A 12,527-nucleotide genomic window follows, 5' to 3' on the forward strand; every position below is an offset into this window, starting at 1 on the left:
TAACTCCCAGTTCTAGGCTAGGTATTGATGAATACCAATGCCACTGAAACCAGAGGGGTAGGCCTGGGTTGTGTGTGGTGGCGTGCAATGAGTGATGGCGAGTCAGCATTTTTTATCACCTCTCCCTAACTGATTTCCATTGAGGCTGGTCATGGGATAGAAACCATCAGGTTTCCCGGGCCCTCCAGAGAATATGAACTTCCCAGGTAAAGGAGCGGGATTTCCCCTAACCTGGTGTAGCCCCTCTAGCATAAACACCCCCCCACCCCCCCGGGTGCAGCAGAACGGGGTAGGTCACTGAAAGGGGCAACACCGGTGGAGAAGAGAGCCAAGAAGGCAGACAGCATACTTGCCTTCATTGGCCGGGGCATTGAGTATAAGAATTGACAAGTCATGTTGTAGCTGTATAGGACCTTAGTTAGGCCACACTTGGAGTATAGTGTTCAATTCTGGTCGCCACACCCAGGTTCGATCCCGGCTCTGGGTCACTGTCCGTGTGGAGTTTGCACATTCTCCCCGTGTTTCCGTGGGTTTTGCCCCCACAACCCAATGATGTGCAGGTTAGGTGGATTGGCCATGCTAAATTACCCCTTAATTGGAAAAAATGAATTGGGTACTCTAAATTTATATTAAAAAAAAGAAATTCTGGTCGCCACACTACCAGAACGATAATGGAGGCTTTAGAGAGGATGCAGAAGAGATTTACAAGGATTTTGCCTGGTATGGAGGGCATCAGCTATGAGGAGCGGTTGAATAAACTCGGTTTGTTCTCACTGGAACGACGGAGGTTGAGGGGCGACCTGATAGAGGTCTACAAAATTATGAGGGGCATAGATAGAGTGGATAGTCAGAGGCTTTTTCCCAGGGTAGAGGGGTCAATTACTGGGGAGGGGGCATAGGTTTAAGGTGCGAGGGGCAAGGTTTAGAGGAGATGTACGAGGCAAGTTTTTTTACACAGAGGGTAGTGAGTGCCTGCAACTTGCTGCTGGAGGAGGTGGTGGAAGCAGGGACGATAGTGACATTTAGGGGGCACCTTGACAAATACATGAATAGGCAGCATAGTCGGCACAGGCTTGGAGGGCCGAAGGGCCTGTTCCTGTGCTGTACTTTTATTTGTTCGTTGAGACCCTCCGGGGGTTGGGTGTGGGGGGGAGCGGGGGCGGTAATTTGATTGTAAGTACTATTAAACCTCTTTGTGCACTAACCTATGGCTCCCCCTGCGGCGGGGCAGGCGTGATATGTGAAATACAGGACCGGAAGATTTCGCCGGCGGGCAATGGCCCACCTCTGCCACCGGAGACAAGGGCCCAGTGGGGCAGGAAGGTCCCACCTGAGGTCTCAACCTATCATTCAAAGGAGGGTGGAAAATAAATGGGGATGGAAAATGCAACAGATGCTTTTAGTACGTTCCTCTTGACGAAACGCACTTACTCTGTGCTTTTCCGCGTTGGCACCGGGCTGTATTGGGTTTCCCGGGAGATGATCAGTGTCTGGTCCCAAAGTGCGGAATCACGTGTGGGTATTCCGTTGAGCTGTCGTATCGCCGCAGTCTTCCAAACCCGTTTAACCATTCCGTATGTTTTTTTTTTGTTGCTCGGCAGGTCATGGTGAACGAAGCGGCCACCCAGCTCTGCCTGATCGACAGCACCCTGCTCGCCAGGCGGGACGAGCTCTTCCCACTCGCCCGGCAAGTGGTCCGAGACTCCGGGTACAAATACAGTCACAGGTACTCCAGGTAGGGAAGGTGGTTTAACCCAGTCAGGGCCCACCCCTCCCAGTCGCAAACCACAGAACCTGACACTACCAGGGCTAACTATTGAAAGCGTGCAGCTTGTGGTCAGCCCTGGAAGGACTGGACACTACAATACTGTACCAGAATCTGTGTTTGTGGCAATATCTCACCATCATCAGGAATTCCATTACCAACTGGTCCAAACGAGAAATACTCTCGATGTAAAGATTCAAGAAACAAAGCAAGATTAATATGAATATATTACAATGTGAGCAAAACAGAAATATGGAATATATGTAGCATCTATCTTATATATGGCATATATATGCAAAGTTACAATGTAAATCGATTGGCATGATACTTTTAAAAAATGAATACTGGGGATGTGAGTGTCTCTGATGACAATATTTATTGCCTATCTCTGGTTGCCCTGTGGAAGGTGGAGGTGACCCAACTTCTTGAACTACTGCAGACTGAGCAGTGAATGTATTGTCAACGGGGGATTGAAGATTTTGACCGAACGACTATGAAGAAACAGTGGGTGATCTGTGAGTCAGGCACGTCAGGGAAATCCCAGCTTACAGTGCTACAGTGACAGAAGTGGACACTGTCGAGGTCATTCCGGCACAGAAGGAGGCCATTTGACCCATCGGGCCCACACTGCTGTTTCCCCTGGGCCAAGTAAAGACAAAGACCCTGGCTCAATTTCGGATGTCACAGAATCGTAGAATCCCCAACAGTGCATATGATCCCCAGACCACCTTTTGACACAAAGACGACTATGCGCTCCCTGTGTCGAGTCCCGTCCCTGGGGAATGCTGTCTGGAACGTCGCGCACGTGCCCTGTCTACCCCATGACGCTTAGTCCATTGAAATGAACTCTGACTTCCCGAGTGCGACTTCCCATTTGTCCTCCTGTTGGGCCAGGAGGCAGGTAACTGGAGACTCAGTCCTGAACTCTGTGCTCCCATGATGCACAGTCACTTGGGCGAGGGGCTGAATGGTCACTGCCACCCATGAAAGCTTGTCTTATCCCATAATACCCACTCCGCCCAGGACTGGAGTGGAGGGCAACAAATAGATTGGTCTAAACAAAGTGAAAATGAAAATAAAATGAAAATCGCTTATTGTCACAAGTAGGCTTCAAATGAGGTTACTGTGAAAAGCCCACAGTGAGTCACTTGGAATCTGTTTTGAAATTGCAGTCTTGCTTCGCTGGAATTCTCTCATTTGCTTATTAAACTGAGAACGAATATTGATTTGACCTTGTTAAAGCCCCGGGGGCATCCATTTGTTTTGGACAGCTGCTTTCTGAAGCCCTTTCTCCTGCCTTAGCTGGCCGTCTCATATTGATGCACGTTCTTGCAGCAACCAGTTCATGGGGATTTACTACAGTTCCACTATCTGTGCCAGCAATAGAGCCAAGTCGATGCCCTGTGCAGGCCAGCAGTGGTGAAACTGTTTGGCAGCCTCTTAGTGTTGGGTATTGGCAGTGCTGTTATTCACCACATCGCTACTCTGGTGTTTTGGTTGCATGTGGTGCCATGTTAATTGGCATTTAGGTGAGGCTGAGGAAGCGCTGGTGTCTGGTGTGACAGAAAAGCACGGAAGCCAGTTTCAGTCACATGTGTTGTGTCTGATGCTTAAAAAAAGTATGTCCTCAGGACTTCCCAGCCAAAGGATTACTTCTGAAGTGATGTCACTCTTCTGATGCAGTCAATCATCACGACTAATTTATGAACAGCAAGGCCCCACAGATCCCAGATCCCTTTTGCATCTGAATGTCAGAAGGCATGGCCTTGGTTTATCAGCACATTGGTATGCCCTGATGATGATCACTTTCTTTTCTCATCCCTGAAGAATGAGGAGGTCCGTGAGGCAGGAAGTAGCAAATGTCCCGTAGCATTTGGAGCCAGCGAGAGAGCGTGCCTTCAGCAGAGATGGAGAGAATAAGCCCAGAGTAAACGTTTCCACTTTCCGGGTGCCTGGCCACAGTGGTAGTACTCTTTCTCGAGTAAGAAATTTGTGGGTCCAAGCCCCACTCCAGAGGCTGGAGCACATCATCCAGGCTGACAGTACTGGAAGAGTGCTACATCGTCAGAGATACTTCTTTAGAGGGACGGCATGTGGCACAGTGGTTAGCACTGGGACTGCGGCGCTGAGGACCCGGTTCGAATCCCGGCCCTGGGTCACTGTCCGTGTGGAGTTTGCACATTCTCCCATGTCTGCGTGGGTTTCACCCTCACAACCCAAAGATGTGCAGGTTAGGTGGATTGGCCACGCTAAAATGCCCCTTAATTGGAAAAAATAAATAATTGGGAAAAAAAAATAATTGGGTACTCTAAATTTATATTTAAAAAAAAGAGATACTTCTTTATGATGAGATGTTAAATTGAGGCCCCAGTCTGCCATCACAGATGGAGATTTGAAGAAAGGCAGTCAAGAAATCCTGGTATCCTAGCCTGTGTCTATCCCTCACTCGATAACACTAATGAACAGATTATCTGATCAATATCCCCCTTGCTTTTTGTGGGATCTTGCTGAGCACAAATTGGATGTTGTGCTTCTTAAATTACAACTGTGGCTATGAGGTAGGTGGTGGCAGAGTGCAACTCACTAGACCAGTAATCCAGAGGCCCAGGGTGATGCTCCGAGGACCTGGGTTCAAATCCCTCCGTGGAGGATGGTGGAATGTGAATTCAGTAAAAATCTGGAATTAAAAGTCTTAACGATGACCATGAGACCATTGTCAACCCGTCTGGTTCATTAATTTTCCTTCCTGTAAGGAAATCATACCTGCTCTGGCCTGTGACTTCAGACCATACAGCAGTGTGGTTGACTCGGTTGTATCAAACTGCGGAAACAAAATCATTGATCTCGGCACCGGAAACGACAACGGCAAACTCAGCCCTATCCACCCTGCAAAGTCTTCCTCACTAAAATATAGAGGTTATGCCAAATTGCACCACTATTGACTGGCCGAGTCCTAAAGGACATAGCTACTCGACTGGGACTGCGACAGGTAATGAGGGAAAGAACCACTTGTCCTCATACTTTCCCTGCATCCAGTTACTAGATCTGCTTGAAATCGATCCCATTTAGCATTGTGGTAGTGCCACACAACTTGATGGAGTGTATCTTCAATATGAAGACAGGACTCCCATCTCCACAAGGCTAGTGCGGTAGACACTCCTACCATTACTGTCATGGACAGATGCATCGCCAGGTTGACATCCGAATTTCAAGTATACCTGGTTCTGCTCCTGGCATGCGCTGCTGCACTCTTCATTGAACCAGGGTTGATCCCGTGGCTTGGTGGTGATGGTAGAGTGGGTTATAAACCTTGCAGAGGTTACAGATTGTGGTTGAGTACAATTCTGCTGTTGCTGATGGCCCACAGCGTCTCATAGATGCCCGATCTTGAGTTCCTATATCTGATGTCAAGTGCAGTCACCCTAACCTCACCTCTGGTGTTCAGCCCTATTATCCGTGTTTGAATCAAGGCTGCAATGAGGACAGGAGCTGAGTGAGTCTGGCAGAGCCCAAACAGAGTGTCAATGAGCAGGTTATTGCTAAGTATGTGCCTCTTGATCACAGTGTTGATGAACCCTACCACCACTTTACTGATGATTGAGAGTAGACTGATGGGGTGGTAATTGGCTGGGTTGGGTTTGGGTCCTGCTTTTTGTGTACAGAACATACCTGGGCGGTTTTCCCCATTGCTACGTGAATACCGTATATGGCATCAAGGAACCCTAGCAAAACTGAAGTCAGTGGGAATCTGAGGGGAAAACTCTCCGTTAGTTGGGAGTTATACCTAGCAGACAGGAAGATGGTTATGGTTGTTGGAGGTCAGTCATCTCAGTTCCAGGAGTTCCTCAGGGTAATGTCCTCAGCACAACCAAAATTAGCTGCTTCATCAATGACCTTTCTTCCATCATAAGGTCAGAAGTGATGAATGCACAATGTTTGGCACCACTTGTGGTTCCTCAGATACTGAAACAGTGCGTGTTCAGATACAGCAAGACCTGGACAATATCCAGACTTGGGCTGACAAGTGGCAAGTTACAGTCACACCACGTAAGTGCCAGGCAATGACCATCTAACCATCACCCCTTGATATTCAATGGCATTTCCATCGCTGAATCCCTCACTATCAACATCCTGGGGTCTACCATTGATCAGAAACTGAACTGGACTAGCCATAAAAATGCTGAGACTTCAAGAGCAGTTCAGGAACTCACCATCTGACTCCCCAAAGCCTGCTCACTTGCCTGCATGAGTGCAGCTCCAACAACACTCAAGAAGATTGTCACCATCCAGGACAAAGCAGCCCACTTGATTGGCACCCCAGCCACAAACATTCACTCCCTCCACCACCAAAGAGCCGTGTGTACCAGCTATCAGATGCACTGAAGGAACTCGCCATGGCTCCTTAGACAGCACCTTCCAAAACCAAGACCTCAACCATCTGGAAGGACAAGGGCAGCAGATACATATGAAGAGCACTACATTGAATTTCCACTTCAAGCCACTCACCATCCTGACTTGGAACTATATCGCCGTTCCTTCACTGTGGTTGGATCAAAATCCAGGAACTCACTCCCTGACAGCACTCTGGGTTTACGCCCACCACATGGACTGCAGCGGGTTCAAGAAGGCAGCTCACCACCATCTTCTCAAGGGCAATTAGGGATGGACAATAAATGCTGGCCTAGCCAGTGCCGCCTACACTCCATCCATGAATAACAAAAAGATGCTGCTTTGCCAGCTGAATATTTCCTGAACTTTCTGTTTTTATTTCACGTTCTTTGTTTCTTCTTTCTTTGCTGTAATGTTTCATCCAAGGAACGGCCGCTCTGACTGTGCAGCACTCCCTTAGTGTCGCATTGAATGGCCAGCCTCGAACATATGCTCAAATCTTTGAGCAGCAAAGGGGTATGGAGCCACAACATTCGGACTCAGAGGCGACAGTGCAAAACCAAACTAGTACCTGTCGATGAAGGGTGTTCCCATTCCTGGCAAATGTCAAATATAAAGAGGGTGCAGGCTCGGTGAAACCACTTTCTAGAAGTTATTTTATCTCCAAATCTTAGCTTCCTAGAAATAATTGGTAGATATCAAGGATATTAATAATGTTATCTGAATATGTGGCGAGATGGATTCTAGGATTGCCAACACCCTCCCAGACTATGCCTGGCGTCTCCAGGGAGCAACTCAGGAGAAAAAAAGCCTCGGAGCATTAAAACTAAATTTATGTTGCTTCCATTTTCTTTGAACTTTTCTGCTTATTAGTTTTAGAAAGATTGTAGTTAGGAAAGCAAGGCTAAGCAGCACGGTGGCGCAGTGGTTAGCTCTGGGTCACTGTCCGTGTGGAGTTTGCACATTCTCCCTCTGTTTGCGTGGGTTTCGCCCCCACAACCCAAAGATGTGCAGGGTAGGTGGATTGGCCACGCTAAATTGCCCCTTGTTAGAAAAAAATAAGTTGGGTACTCTAAATTTATAAAAACGTATTTTTTTAAAAAAGGAAAGCAAGGCTGTTTGCCTGACCATCAAGCCTCATCCAATTAGATACTAACGAGGCTTTTAGCTCTTCAGTTGGCTGGGACGCAGTGCATTGCGAGGTCGGATGTGATGCCGGCCAATGGCAGGTGCGTGGGGGGTCGGGGATTTGGAGGAGGCAGGAGATCCAGGGATGAAACCTCCCAGAACACATTTAAGCAGTTGGCAATCCTAGTGTACCTGAACAAGAAGGTGTTGAAGCACTTGCTTAGTATCACAGAACTTGTGTATTGATGAAAAGAGACAGGTTGCTGAAACTTTTCATTTTGCACTCATCAGAACAAAGCTACGAACACCAATGTTCAAATGATCACTATTGTATAAATTGTCGGGGTTGTTTGAAATTTGGTTTTCTTGCATTTGTTGAGTGTGTGAGGGAAAGCTTCGGCAACGTGTCCCTCTTTTCAGCGATAATGCTGGATCGTCTCCAAAGTGGTTAGGATCATCTCTAATGTGTTTTTTAGATCAAAGTTTGCAGATACACCAATACCTAAAAGGCCAAGACTGGATCCCAACGGGCAGTACCTGCGTGATGAAGTTCACACTCGGACTGTGCAAGCAGAATTGATGAAACTGAAGAGACAGGTGAGTGTCACTTGCTGTTTAATTTCCAATGTCGTCCCTGCGGCAGGATGGGATTATCCATTCCCAAGCCACTGACCAGTGATCCCTGCCAGAAAGGTCCATGAGGGTAGATGTTATAGACAAATTAGGAGAAAGGTTAGCACAGTGGTTGGCACTGCTGCCTCACAGCGCCAAGGAACCAGTTTTGATTCCGGCCTTGGGTGACTGTGTTGAGTTTGCACTTGTTTCTTTTTAAAAAAAAAAAACAATTTACAGTACCCAATTAATTTTTTCCAATTAAGGGGCAATATAGCGTGGCCAATCCATCCACCCTGCACATCTTTGGGTTGTGGGGGCAAAGCCCACGCAAACACGGGGAGAATGTGCAAACTCCATATGGACAGTGACATAGAGACCAGATCGTACCTGGGACCTTGGCACCGTGAGGTAGCAGTGTTAACAACCACTGCGCCACTGTGCTGCCCTTCCTTCCGTTTCTGTATGCGTTTCCTCCCACAGTCCAAAGATGTGGACTGGCCATAATCAATTGCCTCTCGGTATTCAAGGATGTGCCAGTTAGGCAGGGTTACAGGGATTGGACGGGGGAGTGGGCCTATGTAGGATGCTCTTTCTGAGGGTCGGTGCAGACTCAAAGGGCTGAATTTCCTCCTTCCGCACTGTAGGGATTCTAAGGAGTATGTCACTCGGCCCTCGAGCCTGCTCTGCCATTCAATAAGATCATGGCTGATCTAATTTTAACCTCAGCTTTACATTCCTGCCTACTTGTGACAATAAAAGATTATTATTATCCCCAATTACCTATCACCACCTTGCTTATTGAGAATCTGTCTACCTCTGCCTTAAAGATAGTGAAAGAATCCGTCTCAACCGCACTTTGAGAGGCATTCTCTTTTTTTGGTGTGAATTGCCATTGAACATTGTTTTGCCAATTGAGGCGATTACAGCTTTTCATAGAATTTACAGTGCTGAAGGAGGCCATTCGGCCCATCGAGTCTGCACCGGCTCTTGGAGAGAGCACCCTACCCAAGGTCCACGCCTCCACCCTATCCCCATAACCCAGTAACCCCACCCAACACTAAGGGCAATTTTGGACACTAAGGGCAATTTATCATGGCCAATCCACCTACCCTGCACATCTTTGGAATGTGGGAGGAAACCGGAGCACCCGGAGGAAACCCACGCACACACGGGGAGGATGTGCTGACTCCGCACAGACAGTGACCCAAGCCAGAATCGAACCTGGGAGCTGTGAAGCAATTGTGCTATCCAAAATGCTACTGTGCTGCCCCTACAGGTTCTGGGGTCACATGCTACAGGCACTTCCAGTCCTTATAAAGTAAAAGATCTTTATTGTCACAAGTAGGCTTACATTGACACTGCAATGAAGTTACTGTGAAAATCCCCTAGTCGCCACACTCCGGCGCCTCTTCGGGCACACGGAGGGAGAATTCGGAATGTCCAAATTACCTAACAGCACGTCTTTCCGGACTTGTGGGAGGAAACCGGAGCACCCGGAGGAAACGCAGACATGGGGAGAATGTGCAGACTCCGCACAGACAGTGACCCAAGCCGGGAATCGAACCTGGGACCCTATCGCTGTGAAGCAACAGTGCTATCCACTGTGCTACCGTGCCACCCATAATTGCACCTCACAGAAACTCATGGAGGTAATGCTAAACCCAACCATGCAATCTCCTGCCCTACCCTGCTTCTTTATAGGAAGACTCACTGGTTAAATATCAGGAGCACGAACCTTGACTCTTTTTCCCTTCATTCCCCTTCCTCCAAATCAATCAGCAATGGGCCAATTACTTCTCCCCTCTTTTAGTTTAGATCAGTTTTGCACAGGCCTGGGATTGAATCTGGCACCTCATTGCCTGCCTGGCTTAGTACAGCACAGGAATAGGCCAAGATTGCCCTTTGAGCCTTTCCTGCCATTCAGTGGCGCCCTGGCTTATTAACCTAATTCCATATGCCCACCGTTGCCCCATATCCCTTAAAGGAGATTTTGGGTGCCTTGCTTAAGGAGGAACAAACTTGCATTGCAGGCACTTCAGAGAAGATTAACTTGCCTGATTCCTGGGATGAAGAGGTTATCTTATGAGGAAAGATTGATCAGATTGGGCCTGTACTCCGTGAAGTTTAGATGAAGGAGAGTTGGTTTTTTAAAAAATAATAATCATGGGATGTGGGCATTGCTGGCTGGGTAAGCATTTATTGCCCATCCCTAATTGCTCTTGAACTGAGCGTTTTACTAGGCCATTTAAGAATCAACTACATTACAGTGGATCTGGAGTCACATGTAGGCCAGATGAGCTAAGGCTGGCAGATTTCCTTCCTTAAAAGGCATTAGTATCTTATTCAAACATACATGATTCTGAGGAGATTTGACAAGACAGGTACGGAGAGGATGTTTCCCTTTGTGGGGGAATACAGAATGAGGGGGTCACAGGTTGAAAATAGGGGGCTCATAAATTTAAGATGGAGAGGTGGAGAAATTTATTCTCTCAGAAGAGGTGTTTGAGTCAAGAATTCCCTTCCCCATTGAGCAGTAGTGGTCAGGTCACTGAATATATTCAAGGCTGTGTTAGCTTTTTGATTGACAAGGAGTCGAGGGTTATGGGAAGGCAGGTGGGAAAGTGGAGTTGAGGCCACAATCAAATAAGCCCTGGTCTGGGCCAGCACGGTGGCGCAGTGGGTTAGCCCTGCTGCCTCATGGCGGCGAGGTCCCAGGTGTCATAACATCCACTCATGTATATAATGAGATGCAGACAGACAGTGGTTGACACAAAGGATGACCAATGAACACACAACACAGAACAACCAATCACCAGACAGGACACCACCACTATAAAGCCCACAGGGCATTGAGACTCCCGCTCTTTTCGGGACCCAGACACTGAGACAGTCAGAGTGCACAAGTCATTGGACATTATTGCCATGTGGTAGCCAGTAAGTCTGGTCGAACCAGTAAGAGGTCATCAGTAGGATTAGTAGAGTGTCAACCCACAGCTGAACATGTACAGCCGTTCAGAGTTTAAATAAAACCGTGTTGGATCATCTCTGGTGTTAGACGTTTGTTTATAGCTTCCCTGCATCCAGTTGCAGTCAACGTCAAACCAACCCGCCTAACACATCACCAGGTTCGATCCCGGCTCTGGGTCACTGTCCGTGTGGAGTTTGCACATTCTCCCCGTGCTTGCGTGGGTTTCGCCCCCACAACCCAAAGATGTGCAGGGTAGGTGGATTGGCCACGCTAAATTGCCCCTTAATTGGAAAAAAATGAATTGGTACTCTAAATTTATAAAAAAAAGAAACTAAGCCATGGTCTTATTGACTGGCAGAGTAGGCTCGAGGGGCCGAGTGCCCTACTGCTGCTCTCATTTCTTACGTTCTTATGGATACCGAACCATCTACTCTGGGGTTCTTCAACTGGAATTGGTTGAGTGAACGCAGATTAAAGTTGGCTCGAACTCTGACTAATATCTGTGAAAGTTATTCTTCTGGTAATATGTTCACCAGTCGCTTTCTTAACACGTACAGGGCATGGCTACAGGTGCCATGGCGGAGGCGTAGTGGTACAGTCACTGGACTAGCAATCCAGAGACCCAGAGTACTGCTCTGGGGTCCCAGATTTAAATCCCGCCACTGCAGATGGTGAAATTTGAATTCAATTTTTTTTAAATCTGGAATTAAAAAAGTATTGTGATGACCATGAAACCATTGTCTATTGTTGTAAAAACCCATATCTGGTTCACTTAATGTCCTTTAGGGAAGGAAATCTGCCATCCATACCTGGTCTGGCTGACATGTAACTGCAGACCCACAGCAATGTGGTTACTCTTAACTGCTCCTCGAGGGCAATTAGGGATGGGCAATAAATGCTGGCACAGCCTGCAATGCCCATGTCCCTGAATGAATAAAAGCCAACCCTGGTAGAGGCTGCCCTTCATATAGCCAAGTACTAAGGGGAGCTCACATGTTTTGTCTCTTTGTTCCTCATAGGAGCGACTGCTGGAGATTCAGGCCATACTGGCAGGGATATACCAGAAACAGGAAACCTTAAAATCCAGGATTATCCAGGAAGAGCTTAGCCACAATGTGGCTGAGGTCCATGAACTTCAGGTGAACTTTTACCCTGCGACGCGGCAGTGAAAATGCTTCTGATTGTGCTACGGAATCCTTTGGGGACAACAGGCTGCTTAGAGGTTCATGTACCCCCCCTTCGAGTGTTCAGTGGACTAGTCTATTGTTGGATGCGATTCCGGGATTGGGCAGCACCTGCTGAACAATCCTGAGTGTGCCAATAGCTGCACGAACGACCAATTTAAGATAATCAGTCGAGCTCGTAATACGGCTCGTTTATACTTGCTAGAAGTGACATACACTTCAATTCATTCTCCGCAAATGAAAGGAATATACTCTAGCCTTGCGCTTTTTTTGAAATACTCGGAAGCTTGAGGCCCTATAGTTCTCCATTGATTTCTTTAAGGCAACACCTCAGTTAATCATAGTCTACTTGGCAATCAATCAGCACCCTTTTCTGTTGCAATATAAATTGTTGCGAAATTTGGCATTCTTGCATTTGTCCTGATGAGTCCAAGACGCAAAGCATCAGCAACATGTCTCTTTTTTCATCACATATAGA

The 12,527-nt window shown here is 47.4% G+C and overlaps 1 protein-coding gene across 4 annotated transcripts in view; it reads left to right on the top strand.

The window, feature by feature from the left end:
* LOC119954200 (NGFI-A-binding protein 1-like) overlaps positions 1-12,527 on the top strand; it is a 59,624-nt gene that overhangs the window by 35,724 nt on the left and 11,373 nt on the right. For 2 of the 4 annotated variants that reach the window (XM_038779215.1, XM_038779217.1), the window contains 3 exons: positions 1,602-1,735; positions 7,759-7,879; positions 11,885-12,004. In XM_038779215.1, the coding sequence (XP_038635143.1) occupies positions 1,602-1,735; positions 7,759-7,879; positions 11,885-12,004 (375 nt within the window). The remainder of the gene's footprint in view (positions 1-1,601; positions 1,736-7,758; positions 7,880-11,884; positions 12,005-12,527) is intronic. The other 2 variants (XM_038779216.1, XM_038779218.1) reach the window with 1 other exon arrangement.

This window comes from Scyliorhinus canicula, chromosome 19 (genome assembly GCF_902713615.1).
Source record: "Scyliorhinus canicula chromosome 19, sScyCan1.1, whole genome shotgun sequence".
Taxonomy (NCBI): Eukaryota; Metazoa; Chordata; class Chondrichthyes; order Carcharhiniformes; family Scyliorhinidae; genus Scyliorhinus; species Scyliorhinus canicula.